Source organism: Myotis brandtii, unplaced genomic scaffold, assembly GCF_000412655.1.
Source record: "Myotis brandtii unplaced genomic scaffold, ASM41265v1 scaffold165, whole genome shotgun sequence".
NCBI classification, from domain to species: Eukaryota; Metazoa; Chordata; class Mammalia; order Chiroptera; family Vespertilionidae; genus Myotis; species Myotis brandtii.
The window spans coordinates 16163115-16185751 of record NW_005356042.1 but is presented as its reverse complement, the minus strand read 5'-3'; the positions used below and the strand labels follow the sequence as shown (position 1 = coordinate 16185751).

The 22637-nt window shown below is 40.6% G+C and overlaps 1 protein-coding gene across 1 annotated transcript; it reads right to left on the bottom strand.

Annotated features, from left to right (window-relative positions):
* Nucleotides 1-5914: 5914 nt before the first annotated feature.
* Nucleotides 5915-21545, bottom strand: DDX19B (DEAD (Asp-Glu-Ala-Asp) box polypeptide 19B). Its single transcript, XM_005862633.2, has 12 exons — nt 21344-21545; nt 15308-15356; nt 14355-14408; nt 13049-13184; nt 12635-12727; nt 11485-11587; nt 10843-10957; nt 8758-8935; nt 8211-8448; nt 7501-7663; nt 6633-6824; nt 5915-6221 (listed from the first exon to the last, which is right to left on the bottom strand). Exons 1-12 carry the CDS (start codon nt 21398-21400, stop codon nt 6160-6162), a joined length of 1440 nt encoding a protein of 479 aa, XP_005862695.1. The 5' UTR covers nt 21401-21545; the 3' UTR covers nt 5915-6159.
* Between the last annotated feature and the right edge of the window lie 1092 nt (nt 21546-22637).

The window sequence follows — 22637 nt, the reverse complement described above, 5'->3', positions numbered from 1 at the left end:
GAGGCAGCTGATCGATGTTTCTCTCTCATCGATGTTTCTAACTTTCTATCCCTCTCCCTTCCTCTCTGTAAAAAAATCAATAAAATATATTTTTTTTAAAGAGTTCATGGAGATGGACTGTGGTGATGGTTGAACATTCTGAATGTATTTAACACCACTGAACTGTACTCTTAAAAATGGTTAAGATGGTAAATTTTATATTTTACCACAATAAAACACAACTGGAAAAATTGGGGCCTGGGAGTGGGAAAGATTAAAATAGGAGAGGGAGAGCCGATAGAACAAGTCCTTAAAAGGCACAGGAGAGAGAGTTTAGTGCACTGATAGGAAAATTTAGACAATAAAGATCCCTCCTGTTGTAACAGGAGGAGAGGGAAGACGTGTGCTTGGCGGTAAGTCTGGTGGCGGAAGGCTGAGGGTGTCTCCTGTGTTGGCTGTTTCCTCAGATTAGGGAGAGGAATTGCTGAAACCTGAGGGAGATGATGGGGTGGGAAGTTTGAGATGAGTCTTGAATGACCCCTGAACAGAGTGGGGGAGTTAACCAGAAAGGACTGATGACCCGTAGGTTAGAGGCACTGCAGCTTTTCCTAAAGTTGTCCCCTCCACTGATGTTGAATATGAAGTCAGATAAATAGGACAATATTTATTTTGTCCCTATAGTATAGACCTACTTGCTTTAGAAATTAACAAAGCAATACTGAAACACTGGGACCTGTTTTGTTGTTAAACTTGGACTCAAATGGCATTGGTTTATTAGGATGATTTCCATGCAAATGAAGTTGTTGGTGTCTGAGAGGGACGCAGACCAGATAACAATACACCTGGTACTCATGGCCACACAACCTGACCAGGGCCTAACTCGTGTCCGTTCAAGTCTTAAGTGTGGAGACATTTGCTTTCAGGAGTAGAACAGAAGACTAGTTGGCTTTTCTTCAATTGGACTGGAAGCATATAAATGAGGATATAACAGAAAAGTTGTAAAGACTCACAAAATGTGTACTAGTACTTCCCAGAGAGTTCTATCTAAACAACCCCTCCTCCCATTTCCTCTGGGAGAAGGAAATGGCTGTAGTCCTGGGCGATAAGGCTACCCAACCACCTCTGCCTATTAGATATTGATAAAGCAGAGGCGATAAGTATCTCATTTGAGCGGCTGACATACCAGCCACCACTGTCAGGCTTCACTTAATATTCTTTCCTCCACCTACTCCTATACCCCATTTTACTTAAAAATTTTTTATTGATTTCAGAGAGGGAGAGAGAGATAGATACATCAGTGATGAGAGAGAATCACTGATCAACTGCCTCCTGCATGCCCCACACTGGGGATCGAGCCTCCAACCCGGGCATGTGCCCTGACCAGGAATCAAACCATTATCTCCTTGTTCATAGGTTGACGTTCAACCACTGAGCCACGCATGCTGGGCCCCATTTTACTTTTAGAACTATCTGTATTCAAAACTACTTTGGAGAATCTACTTGCTCTCCTGAATACTAACCAGAACAATTTCTAAGCCAAGGAAGAAACATCTAACAACAGTGGCTCGAGGAAGAGACATAAAGTAGGAATGTAACATCTTCCACGCAGATCCCCACCTGGCCTCGCACTTGCCACTAGGTGTTTGAAGCTACTCTGGGGAAACCCTGTCCCAGATCCAGGATTAGGGCACTGGAGCCGTCTACCATCAGCCCTTCTGTCTCCTCACCTCCATTGTATCATTTTTAGAAGTTGCTGTAATCTGAGTCAACAGAATAAGGAACATTTATTCTCAATCAGAAAAGCAAAGTCAGGTAAAACGACAGGGGTTCCTAAGAACCTGCTATCTATGTCCCAGACCAGGAGAAACCTAAAGAAAGTCTCTGAAATCTACAACAGCTTGGGAGGTGTTGGTGAAGGAGAGGGGCCAGTCCCTCTTTAAAGATGACAGGCCTGACATCATACAGGCTGGTAGGAGACTCAACACTGATCCGATCTTTTCTTCCCTTTGCGTTTCTCCCCAGAATTATTTTGTATAGTGTATCTAATTATTGAGTTACAAATCATCTTTGGAATAAAAATAGTAGATAGGTATGTAAGCCTGCCATTCTTCCTCTGTAATATCCCTCCAGTCCATTTTTTTCCCCTGCATTCTCAGTACAACCAGTGACATCCTGGCACTTGCTGTGTGATGGGAATGATGGAATAATTTTCTAACTGGTTTCTCAGAAGCCAGCCTTTCCAGCTTCAGTATATCCTATACACCTCTACTAGACCAATTTTCCCAACCGCCCCTCCCAAAAAAACACAATTTCATCACCTCCTGTGTCTTAAGAATCTATGATAATTTACTAATAAATCCAAATCCTGTTCAAACAATCAAATCTCCATTTTCTACCTATTGAGGCTTTTCTCTGCCCACATGGCTAGGCTGCTTACCTTATTACCCTTCCTATATACAGTGTTTATCCTGGTGAAGTTACTTTAGTCTTCATAGGACCAGTCTGTCTGCAGTGGTCAGCAAACCATGGCTCGCGAGCCACATGCGGCTCTTTGGCCCCTTGAGTGTGGCTCTTCCACAAAATACCACGTGCAGGAAATACTATTGCAATTGGGGCAACCACGTACAGTGCAACTGAAACTTCGTGGCCCATGCGCAGAAGTCAGTATTTTGTGGAAGAGCCACACTCAAGGGGCCAAAGAGCCGCATGTGGCTCGCGAGCCGCAGTTTGCCAAGCCGCAGTTTGACGACCACTGGTCTAAGGCATTCTTTTTGTCACTTGAAATCCCTTTTCCCTCATAAGCAAACTCCTTCATGAATCTTCCCTAACCTTGGTTATCCTTACCTTTTTAAAAAAATATTTATTTTTATTGATTTCAAAGAGGAAGGGAGAGGGAGAGAAACGTCAATGATGAGAATCACTGATTGGCTGCCTCCTGCAAGTCCCACACCAGAGATCAAGCTGGTAACCAGGGCATGTGCCCCGACCGGGAACCGTAACCTTCTGGTTCACAGGTCGATGCTCAACCACTGAGCTACACCAGCTGGGAGGAAATCCTTACTTTCTGAATACCAAGGCACTTTGAATGAAATGGCCTTCAAGTTAAATAATAAATGACATGGGGCCCTGGCCTGTGTGGCTTAGTGAATAGAGCATCAGTTTGGGCACTGAAAGGTCTAGTGTTCTATTCCTGGTCAAGGGCACATACCTGGTTCAATCCCCAGCCCCGGTCAGGGTGCATCAGGAAGCAGCCAATCAATGTGTCCCTCACATGGATGTGTCACTCTTTTCCCTTCCTCTTTCTCCCCCACTTCCACTCTAAAAAAACCAAAGGAAAAAATATCATCGGGTAAGGACTGACCAAAACAAGACAAAAACAAGAGATGGGAACAACAAAGGGAGAAGACCCCTTTCTGAATCCCATTTTTATTCCTTTCCTAGGACTAGAAAAATTGAATGTAAAAACTTTGTATTTGCTAGCATCTACTTTCTTTCTAATTAGCCAGCGTCCTCTAGTTTACCAGCAGGAATAAAGGGAATGTGAACAGACCTCTGGCAACTGGGTAGGGCCGGCCCTTGGCCTATGGAGCCATCCCAACTACTCATGTTGGAGCAATGTCAACTTTGAAATGGAACAGTAATATAAGGTGATGACTAGCTTATAGAATAATAGGTGAGTCTTCACTTATGTATGATTACTAATATCAGCAACCAAAACATGCTGTTTTCTTCTTATAGTCATTAATAATATCTTAGTAATATGAATATATCACAATTAGGTTCAGTTAATATTAGTAAAGAATACATCAACAATTGATTAGTTTTTATGCATATAGCCAATGAACAACACGCAAAAAAACCAATAAAATCAATTGTTTATGGATAATGAATATATCTAGAATCTGCCATTGGATCAAAAAATCTCCTTTTCCCAAGTGAATTTTTGTTCTAGGGCACAGTTTATCATTCTATATCTAGAAACAGTAAAAGAAATTCTGGGGACAAGTTCACCAAGGGCTCAATATATTTTTACATCACTGATGTCTCAAAACTGGACAAGGTCACAGAGGCAGCTTTGGTCTACTGAGCCCTGGGAGCCAAGCACTGGTTGCAGTGAATATGGTCTATGAAGGCATATGGACTGCAGTGACACTGGGGTGACATTCCAGAGCTATCCATAACAGTGAGTCTGACGTTTTTAAAACACACACTCCTTTGGGAGTCTCTCCCTGGAAAATGCATTTAAACTCAATACTGCATATACTTCAGATTCCATAAAACCCATCCAGTGAATTTTTTGGGGTCAGATTAAGAACCATTTATCTAGATTTCTACCATATACCCACTTATTCCTACTATTGAAGAGTCTGAAACATCCCTTCCCATTTTGCTGCCCAGATTTAGGGCTCCTCAGAAGATGGGTTATACGTGCTGTGAGAAGGTGGTGGTGCAGCCTCATGAGGAATCTATAGTCCTTTAATTATTGCCTTTGTCTTTAGTTATTTCAGGGTTGGTCCACAGGACTTCGGTGGGGGGATTAAATTTCTTCTGTTATATGACTCCCAGAGTAGGTCAGACTTGGCCAGAAGGAGAGAGAAGACTATACAGTCAAGTGCCCAGTGGAGGAATGTAGCAGGATTGGCAGAGTGTTAGTCTCTCTGCAGTATCTGTAATGTCAGATTAAGGTAACCACCTGGAAGCTGGTAGAGGCCCTTTCCTTTCCCAAGACCAGAGCTAGTCCTAAAACATAGAAACACCTACAAGGAAGGTCTGGGATTTGAGTAGTTCTCATCACAGAAAACCCCTCTTCCACGCCTGGTCCTAGGCAAAGTGGCCATTCTGTATCAGACTCTAAGAGCAGAAGAGGACCCCTTTTGGCTGGACTCCTATTACTCTTGTAACTCAGTTTCATCTCATCTTTGCTCTGTCACTTCGTGGGTACCAACAGCCTTGGTCAGACATGAAGAAAATGTTCATTACTATTATTTGCTCCGACTACTCTGCACAAAGATGCCAAGATGGAGTAAAGGTCTTGGCAGTTACTCTTGCCTTGCACAGATGAATGGTTGTATTCCACCTAATCCCTTAGTTGTACTTAGTTGCACAAAGATGTCCAGTATCTTTTCACAGTCAAGGTGCCAAATAACCTGAACTCATTCATCAGCTGTTACACTTGTCTTCTGGGATCTGAAGACAAAGCAAGGATTTGTGATTACTGTGGATCACTTCTGGAACTGCCCTGAGGCTGGCTATTCGTGACTTGAAACCACAATTTTCACTGAGGATACAAATCTCACATCACCTTATATTTACTCAAGACTCCTAAGGGGTCAAGGATGTAAAAAAGATGCTGCAAATGCCTGCAAGACCAGGTTTTAGGCAAGCTAGAACCACCACTAATTCTCCACGATGACTTCACAGGTCTTGCTCAAGCACAGGCAAGGGATGTACCAGTAATCAGATGTGCACTGCACACAGATTGCACGTGCTGAAAAGAACAGGTCATGGTCCTACAACACAAACTTGGCACCCACCAAAAAAAATCCCTGGTTGGCATTTTGGTCCATGCTTGGCATTTTGGTTCGTGCTTAGCAAATACCCTCCTGCTGTGGGTTTCAGTACAGAGTAGGCTGACAGCACTCAGTTGAGCTATCCCACCCCAAATCCAAACCAGCAGCTCACAGCTCTCCTCTGCTGCCTCACATCTTACTCCAAACATGATGGGTGGCTTACACACCTGTCCTACTTGGGGCTTTTCTCTGTGTTCCCTCTTCACCTCTGTTCTGTCACTTCCAGTAGAGCTGGTGTGGGCCTGAACAGTTCTACCCAGACAACAGGCAGAGGCTGCCGGACAGATCCTGAGCAAGTGCTCATTTAGTACAGCATCTAGATTAGTGTAACCATGGGGAAAACACTGGCCAAAAAACAGACAGAATTTCCAAAAGGTAAATTTCTGTGTATTCACGCCTAATCTTCCAAAAGTTGTGTAAATAATTTTATCTACCTTCCCCCATCATTTGCACAATTTTTATCAAGTCCAAACGTAATTTAAAATGAGGTAGGTAGTTTCTCTCTAATCGTGCCTTCATCTTTGTGGCGACTGTTGAGGCCTGTACTTGAAAGCACTAGTCTCCCACTTAGGGGGAGCCAAGGGTGGGCAGCAGGGCCTGGTGGAGCTTCTCAGTTGGCTATTTTCTCAATCTCATCCAAATCATCAGTGTCCAATCTTTCTATTTTCTTATCTGAGAATAAAAAAAGATTCAAAGAGAGATCAACATGGGGTTACATGGAGACACACACCTAGGGAAGGGGCAGCCCAGCAGGGAGAGAAAACACAGGTCTCTGCCCTGGCTAGGAACGAGCCCTGCCTCTGCCCACATCCATCCTCCAGTTAAACCCAAAGGCTTCTGGTGCCTGAGACAGACACTGACAACAACAGTCCGAGTCCAAGGCCCTCAGCCTGGCCAAGGGGAACCGACACTCGAGTCCTGACACTGAACTCCCAGGTGTGCTCTCTGAGGACTTCCCGATTGTAGGGGAGGAGGGGAATGTGCAAAGGGACAAAGCCTCTCTAGGGGCCACAGGACTACCTACCCTTCCACCCATCCCCCGACTTGCCCCATAAGGAAAGGCAGGACGCTCCCAGGACTCACTAAAATGCTCCTGGATTCTGTTGAGGATGTTCATGCTGTGCTTGCTGTCGACCATGTTCACTGCCAGGCCCCTCTTGCCAAAGCGGCCAGTGCGCCCGATCCGGTGCAGGTAAGTCTCGTTGTCTGGGTTCCCATCCTTGTCCACAGGAAGGTCAAAGTTGATGACAACAGACACCTGTTCAACGTCAATACCTGCATGAAGAAGAGATGGAGAAGAGTAAGGATGGGAGACAGGCCACATACACCAACTTTGGTTGGAGGGAGTCAGGGTGGGCCAGCTCTGGGATTCCGGGACAAGGAGCACGGAGCAGAACCCAGAGGAAAACCACAGGACTTTGGCAGGTGCTAACAAAATTAAGAACTCAGTAGGAGCCCTAGCTGGTTTGCTCAGTGGATAGAGCCTCCGCCTGAGAACTGAAGAGTCCCAGGTTCGATTCAGGTCAAGGGCACTTGCCCAGGTTAGGGGTGCAATCCCCAGTAGGGGGCATGCAAGAGGCAGCCAATCAATGACTGTCTCTTATCATTGATGTTTCTATCTCTCCCTCTCCGTCTCTGAAATAAACAAAAATATATATGTAAAAAAAAGTCAGTAAGAGAGCCTCTGCTAGACACTAGTGTCAGGAGATGCAGCTGAAACCTCAATGGCTGCCCCAAGAAGAGCAGGCGCCATTGTGAATCAGTCAGAAGCCTGTACCTTTCCTTCCACCAAGTCAGGACTCGGTTTCTGTGAAAGTTCTTATCTGCTGAGGGAATCCAGTCTCTCCTAGAAAAGGATGTCACCACCAACCCCACATGACTTCTCTCAAACCACCTGAGTTGTTCTCTTGCTACCCCGAGGCTGGCAGACCAGGACAAGTTCTCTGCTCACCACGGGCACACACGTTGGTGGTCACCAGAACCTTCTCTTTGCCCTCTCGGAAGCGCTCAATCACCGCAGCCCTCTGCTCCACCATCATCTCCCCACTTAGCAGAGCCACCTGGTGGCCTTCTCTTGAGAGCTCTGCTGCCAGCCAACTGGCTGTTTTGCGGGTCTGGAGTAAAAAGAATTGTTTTAAATGAAGATACCTGTAAAAAAAAAAATGAAAACACCTGCAGAAAAGTGGCTTTTTGCCATTTATATACATGAAGACCTGCAGCATTCAGCCAGCAGGTTAGACTTAAAATTTTTCAAATAGAATTTTAGCCATATAATATATTTTGGATGAATTACTTAAATGATCTTACTGTTCATCTAAGAAGAATGTGATTTTTACTCAAGGTTTTCATTCCTAAAAAGTCTGTCTTAATATTTTAACATTATTTCATTGGGTGTTATTTGGAGTTTTTTTCAAGTTATCTCTAAGAAGTGGGATTCAAGATGGTTCCATTTTCAGTCTTCCCCTTATAACTCATTTCATTATGAGGAGAATATGCCCTAGGGCAGGTAGAAGTGATTCACTTCCTTTCTAGTCCCACAGGAGAAGCTGGTCCTCAGCACTAAGGTGGAGCTGGCTGAGAGGGAGGGGGCTGGACACCTTCCCATGGAACTCCTCCCCAGGCTGGCCTGCTGCTGCTGCTGCTGCTCCTGCTGCTACTCACATGGCAGAAGATCATGGCTTGAGCAATGGTGATGGCCCCGTAGAGGTTACACAAGGCCTGGAACTTCTCGTCTCTGTTATTGCACAGGACGTAATACTGCTTGATGGTGTCCAATGTCTCCTCCTCCCGCTTCAGTTTGATAATGTTTGGGTCTGGGACCACTTTCTGGGCAAATTTCCATACAGAGTCTTCAAAGGTGGCAGAGAAAAGCAGCATCTGGCAGTTCCTGGGTAGCATCCTGCAAGGGAAGGCCCAGGTGTTTGGCACGAGCCCGAGTGTTTCACTGGAATGAGCAGCAGCACAGCCTCCCCAGGCTTGGATGGGCTATGTCCCCTGGAAGGTGGCAGAGGTGGAGGAGCACCGTGGGGAAGAGGCAGGACCAGACATGGGGCAGGGACAGGGTGGTATTAGATTCCTAAGTCTTTTCCTTGACCCAGGCGGGAGTATGGTCAGTGCCAACATGGCCCATCAATCACAGGCTTCTCAAGCTTCTGAAGCAGAGAACCCGGTACAAGGCTGAGAAGTTCCTCCCAAACTAGAGTCCTACCTTTGGATGCGGATGCTCTGATCTTGGTGGCCCTGAGTAGCTATCATCACATCAGCCTCATCCAGAACAAACACCTTGATCTTCTTGGGGTCAATGAACTTGAGCTTGGCGCACCAGTCTAAGACAGTCCCAGGGGTGCCAATGACAATGTGCTCACTGATCTTCTGACCTCTTTCCACTGTGGAGACAAGATGTTTTTCATAGGTATGTCCATGGCAAACCAGCTCTCCTTTCTGAGAAATTCTAAAGCTTTGATGTATTTTAATACAATTTTTTTGATGTATGCATTAATATTTTAAGGAAAGGTTAGAATATTACTACAATATTTCATGGACACACACAGAAAAGACAATGCTGAAAAGATATACTAAGGATAGAAACAATGAGAAGATAAAAAAAACTCTTTGTGGCATTCTTACCCATTTTATATTATCTTTCCAAAATCTGTTACCTTTTTAAATTTGTTTGGTTAATCCTTACGGGAGGACATTTTTTCCATTGGTTTTTAGAGAGTGGCAGGGAGGGAGGGAAAGACAGACAGACAGACATTGATGTGAGAGAGACAACTTGACTAATTGCCTCCTGCACCCTCCCCAACTGCATGCTCTGAACTAGGGTTGGGGAATTAAACCTGCAACCCAGGTAAGCGCCCCTGACTGGGAATTGAACCCTTAACCCTTTGGTGCACGGGCCAATGCTCTAACCATTGAGAACACTGGTCAGGGCAAGGACCTGTTATCTTTATTTCTTCTGTCAGCATGGTTCCCTCTAGATGAGGATTGCATTTCCTCATAATAGACATTTTCAAAGTTCTCCTCACTCTAGTGTACTCTGCTCCTTAACTCTTCTAGCATCCACATCAAACAAGTCAGTTGCTTTTATACGCCTCATGCCCGGATCAATAAATAGGGTTCATTATGAAAGACTTTGTCTTTTCAAACACAATCTACCTCCCTCAAAATGCTTCCCAGACTAGGCCTGGCAGACCATGACACTTCCTAGGCCCTGTGCAGTATGAAATTGAGAATTTGGTTCTTCATTTTCAATTAGATGGTATTTATTGATTCAGATTTTAGCACTTATTTGTACTCTTGACCAGACATAAACAATTTCCTTCTAGTCACAGCCAAAATTTTGCCCAAATGTGAATTTTGAATCAATTCAAAGCTAACAAATGCTGCCTTTTTAAAATTTCAGTTAACAAACAATTACTGCCCCTCATAAAAAAATTATTCAAAATCCTATCATTCTAACTCAAATCCAAACTAACATTTTAAACGTCTTACGATTTTTCACCAAGTTTTATTATCTTACTTTTCAGAACTAACTTCACAAAAGGATGTTGTACACAGAGTAGGTTTCTGCGAGTCATGAAGTTAGAAGTTTGTGTTAAAGATCCATAGGACTCAACCAAACTTCTAAGAAAATTTAAATTACTTAAATATTGTCAGTTTGTTGTAAAACAAAGGTAAAAAATATGTAAAAAATAAAAATAAACTACCAGAGTTAACTGCCATGAACATTCTAGAACATTTTTGTTCTTCTAATGACATTAAAAAGAAATTGGGCAATTAAACAAATCCAGAACTTGGAATATTTTATAAGCAAAAAGGTGTGTTCAAAAAGTCAAATGTAATGTGAAGTGACTATTCTAGATTAAAAGAAATGTAAGGAGATACAATAACCAAATGCAATGTGGATACACTCCCTCAATCTTGATTCAAAACAAAAGAGCCATAAGGAAACACTTTTGGGACAATTGGGGTAAAATTAAAATGACTGGGTATTAGTCATTAGAGAATCTATTAATTTTCTTGGTTGTGATAAGGGTATTGTGGGTATGCTGAAGAAAGTCCTCATCATGAAATACATACTAAAGTATTAGGAATAAAAAGCCACAATGTCTGCAATTTACTCTCAAATGATTCACCAGAAATATCTATATAAACATAAAGCAAATATGGCAAAATGTTAAGTTTTCAAATCTAGGTGAAGGGTACACATGTTCATTGTATTAGTTTAACTGTGTAAAAGTTTTTAAAAAATTATTAACTTAATGAATTAGGATTACATATTCATACTCACATTTATTGCCTCGAACAGCATAAGCTAGCTTCAGCTCTGGGTAAAATTTGCCCATCTGCTCAATCACTTTTCCCGTTTGAAGGGCAAGTTCATACGTTGGGGAGAGGCACAGACACTGGTAGAAAGAGTGCAGAGTGAGAAGTCAAGACAATAGTTATTCTTCCAGCTAAGGCTGAAGGAAAGGATATATAAAGTGTACATCATTTGATTCTTTAAGCTGCAAAGTCACAAGGTAGAATTCTTAGGGGCCAGAACTCTGGCAGGGTAAAGACACTTGGAAACAGCTACTGGCCAGTAGAGTACCAAAACCTACAAGTGAGCAAGGATCTGAAATTCAAATGGGAGATTAGCTTCCTTTTCACTTTCTCAGAAAGTTCTCAACTTTCTAATGGATGAATAATTGTAGATGAAGGAGGTTTTTCCTGCAAGTAAAGGAGCCAAGCCTATCAGCAGTATCCTAGAATTGGCAAACCATGGAAGAGAACAGGATTTTTGTTACTAGATCAACTATGTTGTTTGTACCCAACTTAAGGAGCTCTAGTTTATGTAAAAGGTAATATAAGACATGGCTTTTAATCCATCAAATGGCACTTCCCTTCTAGCTATGCATTAGCAGAAAACCCAAATTCACCAAGTCCTTACCTGGGGGTATCTGTTTGCAGGTTCTACATGGCTGAGCATGGCCAACACAAAGGCAGCTGTTTTACCAGTACCAGACTGAGACTGGGCAATTAAGTTCTGTGGGCTGCACAAGGAAACGAGCTGTTCAATATCTTAAATCTCAAGTATCCTTTCAGTTAATAAAAATGAATAACATTTCAAGTTAAAAAAAAAAGATTTCCATCTTGAAGTAATGTTATTATTATGACACAGAACAAAGAACACTTTGAGAAAATACTTAAAATATGTATTTTTAGACAAATAGCTTACTAGAAATCGTGAACCTCCATCCCACCTCAAATCTACTGAAATCAGAATTTGCATTTTAATAAATTCCTATGAGACTCATAGGCTATGAAAGTGTGAGAAGCACTGCACCATTCTGGTCTCCTAGAACACTTTTTAGCCTATACATTTGACACAATAAACTTTATATATCCATATAGTGAAATCATGGTGTATATCAGGGGTGAGGAACCTTTTTCTGCCAAGGGCCATTTGGATATTTATAACATCTTTCGTAGGCCATACAAAATTATCACCTTAAAAATTAGCCTGCTATATTTGGTTAAATGTTTAATTAACTCACCCCTAATGGCATGGCAGGGCCAGACCAAATAATTTCATGGGCCTCATACGGACGTTTCCCACCCCTAAACTGTATATGAATGATATAAATGTGTATTTCCCAACATAGATGATCATATAAATATTTAAAAGCATATAAAAGTTTATATGTAAATGTCTGCTTTGGCCAGTGTGACTCAGTAGATTGGAGTGTTGTCACATGCACCAAAGGACTGTGCGTTCAATTCCTGCTCAGGGCACATACTCAGGTTGCAGGATCGATTCCTGGTTGAGGCAGATGTGGGAGGCAACCAATTGATGTTCCTCTCTCACATCGATGTTTCTCCATCTCTCTCTCTCTCTCTCTCTCAAAAAAAAAGTCCAGAAGTCTCTACTCAATATATGAATAGTATGTGGAGGAGGGAGATTACAAATGATTTTTTCTTACTTTTTTATTGTTTTCTAACTTTTCTAAAATGAGCATATATTAGTAGTGTAGTTTTTTTAAATAAAAGTTTTAAAATGGAAAATTAAAAATGGAATAGGGTTATGTCAGGACACATACGGCTCAGCAAGCATCAAAGGCAATGCATTTTCTTGAATCTTGGATGGACGGTTGAAGCCCATGGCATAAACTCCCTGGAGAAGTTGTGGCTTCCTGGAAAAACAATTAATGATGCAAGTCAGTCTTTTTGGTTGAGGAAAGAAGCCAAATATATGGGGAATTTTTTTCTCTTTTTAACTGGTGTTACCCACAGCTTAGAACTAACAAACTTGAACTGTGCTGAACTGAGTCCAATGTGTAAGTGCAGATAACATTTTTATAGATTACTTGGAAATTTTACTAAATAGCTCAAAGCAGCTAATGTTTTAAAATTAAATTTGTTTAGCTAAAAGTTTTCTATGATAAAAAATATAACAAGTCTAGGATAGCTATTTAAACACAAAGGGGAGAGTGAGAAAGCAAACAAATACTTACAACCGAAGCTCCTCAAAGGACTTCACTGAGTAGAGGGGGGAGTTTGGATCCCGTTGCAGGACTTCCACCTGGTTTGTGTTGTCGACCAGGTTGTTTCTGATGAGTTTATTGAGTAAGGACTGGGCAGCTCTGTCCTCTGTCAGGAAAAAGAGCAAATAATTTTAAAAGTCCATGAAATCTACCATGAGCCCATCTGAATTTAACTGCCAATGGTATTTTAAGCAGTAATATTTTTTAAAAATAATTCTTTATTGTTGAAAGTATTACATATGTCCCCTTATTTCCCCCATTGACCCCCTCCTGCCCCTCCTCATACCCCCATTATGCAGTAATATTTGTACTGGGACCCCCCCTTTTTTTTTTAAAGAATACTTTATATTGATTTTTAGAGAGAGAGGAAGGGAGAGGAAGCCCAAAACCCAGGCATGTGCCCTGACCTGGAATTGAACCAGCAACCTTTTGATGCACAGGATGAAGCCCAACCAACTGAGCCACACCGTCCAGGACTGTACTGGGACATCCAGTTCAAGGTATATCATAGTTTTTACTTATAAATATGATTAGTTTGTTTTATTAACAAGAAAGATTATAATACTCATAGCATCCATTGGGCCTCATATTCTTCTTCAGAACTCTATTCCTAACTATCCTTTCCTGAGATTTTTCCTCCTATCTAGACCCAAATATTTCTCCCCAATTTGTGCTTAATATAATCTTAGAACTAGAGGCCCGATGCACAAAATTTGTGCAAGGGTCTTGGCCCCGGCCCCTGCCTGCTGCCGCCACTGGGGGCCTCTGCCGTGGCCCCTGCGCACTGGTGGATTTGTCCGGAAGGAAGGATGTCCGGAAGGACGTCTGGTCTAATGAGCATATTACACTTTTATTATTATAGATGATTAACTTAATAAATATAATCACAATGAAAAAAATTAAAATCTGTATCTTGATAACATATAAGCTGCTTGCATCTTAAATATATTGAAATGTCATTAAGTTTAATTTTATTAGACAATGGGATGCAACTAAAATGTTTTTTTTTCTTTTTTCCAAAGGCAGTAAAATTTCTTTTCTATTGCCTTGTAAAAAATAATCATTCAGGGAATATTTCCTGCTGCTGCTGAAGTTCATCACTTTTCAAAGTAAAATTTCTGTAAAATGTAAACAATTAGAATTCCTTCACCAACGACTATGTTAGCACTGTGATTCCCATTAAAGTAAAGCCAAGTTGGGTGTATAAATGAAGCCTCTTAACAATCCATTCTCTTAAGCTATAGAATCTTAGTATGTAGCTCTCAGGCTGTGTTACCTTTCTCTTCTTCATCTGCCTTCTCTGCATTAGCATTGGTCTTGACAACAGCACCTTTATCAGACACAAAGTGGCATTCAAAATCACATCCCAAACCCAACAGCTGAGATAATTCAAATTCTACTAGACACAAGAAATGTAAAGGCCTGAGGAGCAAAAAAAACAATGAGGAAACCAAGCCACAGATAAAAACATTTTATGGTTCCTACATAAACAAAGGTATGAAACACTGTAGCTTATATTTTAATCCTTTAGTCCTCTCACCAGACTTCAAAAACTAATGTTAATTTCCCTCATAGCATCAATATTTATGAAATGTTGTAGAATGATTACAGAAGTCATTGATCAGAAATCACCTTGATGCTCAACACCTATGCAAGTCGAATTTCATCCATATATGAATACAATAATGCTATTAAGTCTATGTATATGAATTGTTGATTAATAGAATTGCTGATTAATAGAAATTTATACTCAAACACTTGTTGTTTTGTGAAAATACACACAAAACAGATTGTAAGTGAATTCTGTAAGGTAAATGTTACAATTTTTTCCTAATAATAAGTACATCAACAAAATTTTAATGGAAATCTTAGATTTGGGGTACATGATTTCAGAATAATTATAATAGGTTAACTCTCAGATTGCTCATACTTTGTCTAGTCCATCTCAAATTGAGGATTATTTTTAAAAATAACAAATAATCTTTGACAGTACAGTCTCATGGTTAGTAATAAATTTAATAATGTATAAGCCAATTAGGCATCCTCATGCTTATATTAAACACAATATAAACAAAACAATTCAGTTTATTGATTTCCAAATCAAATGACTGCCAGTATCTGCCAGCCCCTGGTCTGGTTACATATATAATGTTTTTCCAGACAGTTATGTCAAAACAGAAATACTAGAATAAATCTCATTTGTTTTCAAACTAGCTTTTAGTTACTCACCATTGGCATCTGGTTTGATTTTCTCTTCCTTAAGATGCAAGTTGCTCAACTAAATGGAGAATATAGGGGAGGATGGAAAGTGTCAGGAAAATCAAGTATAAGATTTTAAATCAACAGAGCCTCCCCAGTGTAGCTGGGGAAACATGAGCCACTCTCAAGACCTATTCATTAGATTGTTCTGCTGGGCTCCTTTTGTAATCCCTAATTATAATCCCTAAATTCCTAATTACAATCTCTAGAGAAAATGAATTTATGAGTTTGCTTAATTTTCTGATTACAAAGACCTCTTAATAGAATATCAGTTGAGTTGTCATGTTCTTATATTCCAAACAATAGGAAATTTAAAGAGATTTTGGAAAATGCATCTGTAAGTAAGAATCAGTTATGTTACAAGGATATGTCTGAGCCACAGGACCACAGCATACAAGGTCGCCTTGTGCTGGATGTCTGATATTTTAAAGTTGGAACAGCTTGGAGGATTGTTGCATGCTGTGTAATCAAAATACGCAACAGGCTGAAGTGGGAATAGATAGGAAGGGACAGAGCAGAGACATTTCAAAGAAAGAATTATCAGGACTTTGATCAGACACTGTAAATTAGGGATATCCTGGAAGGATTTATTTCCCCTACTAGAATGAAAATACCCTTTTAGTTGTCAACCATACCTCAATAAAGCTGAAAAAAGAAAAATACCGTAAAGACAGGAGTTATTTTTAATTGATTTTTGGATATACTAAGCAGGTGCTATACTCTTAAAATATTAAATGGTGCCAAAGGCAACCTAGTGCAGGGTAACAGTATGAAAAGCATAATAAAGGGTATTTCTTAAAGCAGTGATTCCCAAAGTGGGCGCTACCGCCCCCTGGTGGGCGCTGCAGCGATGGGGGGGGGGCGGTGATGGCCACAGGTGCATTTGTTTTAACTTTTTTTGTATTACCTTTCTATTCTGAGTTCAATAAATAGTTTCATAATTTCAAACTTCAATGTTTCTAATTTACACCTTTCTTTACTATATTTTACGAAAAAGGTAGAAACATTAATACATATATCTTTCTGTTTAATTGCTATTAAAATTTTTAAAAAAATTAATTTCCAGGGGGCGCTGAGTAATATATTTTCTGGAAAGGGGGCGGTAGGCCAAATAAGTTTGGGAACCACTGTCTTAAAGCATCACCAACACAGGTTCTTTATGTCTTGAGGCTCATTTCTGTCTTTCCTCTAAATCTCGGAAGGGTTTGGAAAGGGAGGAATGAAAAAGTTGTTTGTTTTAATGGGTGGTTAGTTAGGAATAGAGGAACTTCTGATGGAAACTGAAAAGAGGGTTTCTGGCGTCTGTCTGCTTTGGTGTGGGGAAGAGGGAACACACTAGAGAGCCTGGCAAGGAAGGAAACTGGCAAAAAAAATCATCATAAAGCAGTAAAAATCTTCATTACTTCTGAAGAATAGAGAATACATTAATAGGTAATGAAACGAAGCAATCAGCACAGTACATAATATATAAATAGTTTAGGTATTCAGTTATTTTAGTCTTCACTAAAGTATTCCTCCTTCACATCCTGCCAATGAACCTACTTTAAGTCCAGCAGTATTCGGGGCTGTTAAAGGAGAGAGAGACTAACTGACTTACTGGCAATATTTACAAGAGTAAGGTTAATAGTATTCACTCCTAGGGTCATAAGAGCTACTTAAATGTTAGGGCTGAGGTCTAAATAAGTTAATGAGGTATAAAAGAATTAGAAATATCCATTACTGCAAAGCATTTAAATATTCAGTGTCAAGAGGACAAACTATTCTTTTGTTGATAGATTTTTCAAATCAAAGTCAAGAGTAAGTAGTTAAAATAGCTAAAATACACTGTGTAGGGTGAGAAAAATAAAATACAATGTGTAGTGAAAGATGGTAGCAACAATGTAAATGAAACAAATAGATATTTTTAAATGTATCAAAATTCTGGAGAGGTACCAGCAGAATCTAAAAACATAGCCCTCATTTGACTACAAGGATCTCAAAGCCCATAAGGCAAAAGCAGCAGGACAAGTTTCTATTATCCACTTCAGTGAGTTCACTGAACACTGAAACTTATGTTGAAAGCAGTTAGTTCAGATACCTTCCTTTGCTCTATTTATTTGGACCAAAAATGAAAAACCAATTTCTCTGGTGTCTTCATTGGAAACCACCTTAAAATTCAGAAAGTTAACCAAAAGGCAAAAAAGTAAAAACACCTACCTTATAATATCCACATTTTTCAATGCCTTTAATTAATATTTTAGTTTTCAAGATACATTAAGATCATTGAAAACTATAGTTACCCACTGCATTTTATTCAAACATTATCTGAAAAAGGATGCTTGAGAAATAAGAAAGAAGATTTAATGTTAAGTGAACTATACTGAAAAGGGAGGCTCTTAGGCAAAATGGTGAAGTAGGAATCTTATTCATCAGTTTTCTTATCTGTTCTCCCTCCTCTAAATTGAAATCTCCCATGGAACAAAGGGTGAACAAAGGAGCCACTGGGACTGAGGAAATAAATATAAACAGAATCTAATATTTTCTTATCTACAATGAATAAGAAATGAAGCTTAATGAATATTTAAAATATAGTAACCTAGCACTGTGCATGTTATAGTCACATGTCATACAATGCGTGTGGGGATCCTCAGTGAGAGTTTCATAGTGGCAGAGAGTAACAGAAGTGTTTTTTAAAAAAATATAGTTTTATTGATTTTATAGAGGAAGGGAGAGGGAGAGAAAGATAGAAACATCAATGATGAGAGAGAATCATTGACCAGCTGCCTCCTGCACTACCCCTACTTCGGATCGAGCCCACAACCTGGGCAAGTGTCCTGACCAGGAATTGAACTGTGACCTCTTGGTTCATAAGTTGATGCTCAACCACTGAGCAACACAGGCCAGGGCAACAGAGGTGTTTTTAGTCATTTGTTCAGTTTTATTGTGATGTTATAATTTACCTGTGCATGGTTAGGTAGATTCACAAATCTTATTCAGGGTCAACTAACTAATCCACATAATATGGACAAGTAATTTAAAAGGTTCCTGCAAAGAAACTGTGAATTATTGATAAAAATAACAATAATAATAGCTATCACTTATATAGCACTTATATCAGGCATGTCTATAACTCAATGAGGTAGTTATTATGATTATCCCCATTTTTCAGATGTGGAAACTGAGGCACAGAAGTTAAGCAGTTTGCCCAAGGTCATATAACTAGTAAGTGAGGGACATGGGATACAATTCCAAGTCTGTCTAGCTAGAACTCAGGTCTTAATCTCTACATAGTAGTGCCTCATAGATAATACTAATCTCAGAGAAAATAATAATGTAAAGATGATACAGAAGTGCAGCTGCTTTGGAAAACAGTCTCACAGTTCTTCAAAAGTTAAACATACAGTTACTGTATAACCCAGCAATGCCAGTTCTAGATATGTACCCAAGAGAATTGAAAATATATGTTCACATAAAAACTTGTATATGAAATGATCATAGCATCATTATTCATAATAGTCAAAAAGTAGAAAGAATCCAAATGTCCATCAGTCAGTGGGCATGATGAACAGATAAATAAAATGTGGTATATCTATACACTGGAATATTATTTGGCAATAAAAAGGAATGAATACTGATACCCGCTGCAACATGAATGAACCTTGACAACATTATGCTAAGTGAAAGAAGCCAGACACACAAAAGACCACATATTATATGATTCCATTTATATGACATGTCAAGAATAGGCAAATCTAAACAGACAGAAAGTACATTAGTGGTTGTCTAGGGTGAGAGGTTGGAGGGAAATGGGGAGTAACAGCTAAGGCATACAGAGTCTCTTTCTGAGGTGATAAAAAAAATTCTAAAATTAGGGTGATGGCTGCACAACTCTGTGAATATACTAAAAACCAGAGAACTGTATGTTTTAAATGGATAAAGTATATGGTATGTAATACCTCAATAAACCTGTTATTTAAAAAAAGAGATAGCTCTAGCCGGTTTGGTTCAGTGGATAGAGTGTCGGCCTGAAGACCAAAGGGTCCGGGGTTCGATTCCCATCAAGGGCATGTACCTTGGTTACAGGCTCCTCCCTACCCTGGGCCCAGGAAGGAACCAATCGGTATTTCTCTCACATCAATGATTCTCTCTGTCTTTCCCTCTCTCTTCCACTCTCCCTAAAAATCAATGGAAAATTATCCTCGGGTGAGGATAAATAAATAAATGATAAAAATATAAAAGAGATAATAGGGTAAAGTACCACCATAATGCTCTAAAAATAGGGTCCCAAGATTTAATTAATTCCGGGTTTTATTGTTGTAAGGTAAGTAAAATGGCTAGTATATATCTGCTGAAATTTATAGGAGCTAATCATATCTGAATGTTCATTGTCACAGGGTGTATTATGAGTTTCTGTTCTGTCTTAAAGATAATTCTATGCCCTAGCTGGTTTGGCTCAGTGGATAGAGCGTTGGCGTGCAGACTGAAGGGTCCCGGGTTCAATTCCAGTCAAGGGCACATGCCTGAGTTGTGGGCTCGATACCCAGTAGGGGGCATGCAGGAGGCAGCTGATCAGTGATTCTCTCTTATCATTGATGTTTCTCTCTCTCTCTCTCCCCTCTTCTCCCTTCTTCTCTGAAATCAATAAAAATATATTTTAAAAAAGAAGATAATTCTAACAATGCAAACTCAAGCAAATAAGAAAATGACAAAGCTACCGACTCCTAACAAACTCTTTCAGGCATATTAATAGATTATGAGAATGACAATATAATCTGACCTAACAAGTTAGTAAAAAAAATTTAAACTATTTGAAATATATATTCATATTTGCAATGGCTAATAATGATTTTTTCCCTATGTATATATTGTCCCTTGAGACATTAATGAAAGTATAAAGCCAGCAAAAGGAAGTACAGTAAAATATTTAAAAACATTATCTTTATTTCAGCTTTTATTACTTTTGTGTATGCTTTATAATGTATATATTTAGCAAAACAGTACAGCATGCAATATCTAAATATGTATATATTGAGAATGCATGTCCAATAGTTTCTGACAGAACCATGTAATATAAAACAAACTATACAGCTTATTTACTCAATTAACAGCGCTGGCTAGGCATGGGAAATGCTGAAATGAATAAGCTAAGGGCTATCGTAGGGGAAGGGGATGCCATGATGAGAATGGGAGTATTAAATGGAACCAAGTATACTGAGTGCTGAGACCTCCACATTTTCCTCCCACTCCACTAACACTAGTCAGACCTCTACCCTCCAGGCAGGAAATCTGAGGATCCTCTCTGCAAAATCTGGCCAGTCAGGAGGAACATTCTGGGGACACTCAATGGTACAGCCACTTTGGAAAACAGTATGGCACTTACTAATTTAAAAATTGGTGGTGGTGGACACCAGTGTTTAAAATTAAATATTTGACTCTTTGAACTATGTGCATATTACTTATTAGTTATAAAAAATAAGACAAAGTCCTTGTTCTCGAATTCAGAGAAAAAAAGTAATAAAAGAAGTAGGTTCAAAGCAATATCAGAATATAGTGTGTCTGGGTGAGAGAAACTAATTCTACGTAGTAACGTTTAACACATATCTTGTTTCCTGGGTGTCAGGCCCAGAACAAAGTTAAGCAGATCAGGAGAAGATTTACTAACTGCCAGGCCTACTGAGTGGCATATCTGTGTGCAAGCTGAGGAAGCACACAGATTGAGTAACCCCCGGTCCGTAAGCCCAAAAACCTCAGAATCGGGAGGTGGAAAATAACAGCTACAAAAGTGGTTACAATCTATGATCAACCCGGATTCCAGGAAGATAGACAGGTGGCTGGGCTCTTCATAGATGGGAGCACTCACCTGTGCTTACATAACATGGGAGGTGGGTAAACAAAGATAGTTCAGGGTCCAGGCCCATCCCCGCGCGCATCCCATCCGACCCAGACCAACTAGGGAGTATCCGTTCCCATGGAGCTGAGCCCCGGCTAGAACTGATTCTGACCCTTTTATGGCTGAAGCCAACTCACCGACTCGGCCGCCGCTTCCTGCTCATCCACCGCCAGGGCCCACGAGTCAGTGGCCATGGTCCCGGGCGCGAGTGGGACGCTGGTGCTGGCGGACCTGCCGGCTGGCGCGGCGCGATCGTGGGCTCCCCGGGTCGCGGTGAGCCCGGCTCCCGCCCCACGGAGGGGTAAGTCATTCGCACCGGCGCTGGGAACCGGAAGCGGCGCGCCGCAGTGACGTCGAAGTCCGCGTCGGCCCTGGCCCCCTTGGGGCTGTCGCCTTCAGACCCCCACCCACAGCCCTGCTTAGCTCACGCTCTCTTTTTTTCTTTTTTAAACATATTTTTTTATTGATTTTAGAGAGAGAAGAAGGGACAGGGATAGAGAGACAGAAACATTGATGAGAGAGAAACATTGATTGGCTGCATCCTGCAGCCCCTACTAGGGATGGAGCCTGCTGCTGGGACATGTGCCCTAACCGGGAATCGAACCAATGACCTCTCGGTTCATGGGTTGACCCTCGACCACTGAGCCATCCCGGCTGGGCTCACACTTTATTATTTAACAGCTAGACCCGAACTGGGGTAGTTACCTTAACGAGTCTAAGCTCTTGTCAACTGCCTCTCCAACAGAAGAGCAAAACCACATTCCCGCTCAGGATAGTGGCATAGAAGCGGCTCATACAAATTGAAGATCTCGAAACACAAGACCATTACAAATAGTCACCAAAATGCATACTGAAACAAGCAGATTTTTTTCCTCACTTTTCAGGTTGGTAATTTCAGATGTCCAAGTGTTGGCCAGGGTGTTGGGAATCAGCCCTCTCAAACACCGTTTGATTGAAAATTTGTCCCAAAGCCAACACCACTGAGAGAAATTTCACCTTAAAAGATACTCAAGGAAGGAGCTAGGGAAATGCGTTCCAGATAGAGGACCAGAGACTGGAGAGAGCAAGGATGTTTGCAGAGCCGATTAGACACAGTTTCAGTGGGGATTGACAAGAGTCAGGGAAGAAGAGGTTGGTAGATGGTCAAAGAAAAGTGCAGAATAGCTTAATGAGCAAATGACTTCACTCCAGGGAACCCCTCCCATCTGGCTTGACTTTTGAAGTTAACTATGCCTAGATTAAAATCCCAGCTCTCCCATGTAAGGATCGTGTGACTGGGAGAATTATTAAAGAGGCAAAAGTATCTTGTGCTTTTAGAAAAGGTAAAATAAGGGTTAAGTGTGCAGATGCTTCCTGCTAAAGTCATATAAGCTTCTCTCCCCTTGCTACTTCACTAGAAAAAAGCTGGGCATTTTCCTGCACCGGAGAAAA

Bases quoted from the DNA above. Each gene is read 5' to 3' on its own strand.
- DDX19B (XM_005862633.2), bottom strand. From the start codon at position 21,400: ATGGCCACTGACTCGTGGGCCCTGGCGGTGGATGAGCAGGAAGCGGCG. The intron at 7,664-8,210 runs GTGAGTAGCAGC...TTTTTACTCCAG, and splicing joins AAGCCATGATCTTCTGCCAT to ACCCGCAAAACAGCCAGTTG. The intron at 6,825-7,500 runs GTGAGCAGAGAA...TTCTTCATGCAG, and splicing joins CACCAACGTGTGTGCCCGTG to GTATTGACGTTGAACAGGTG.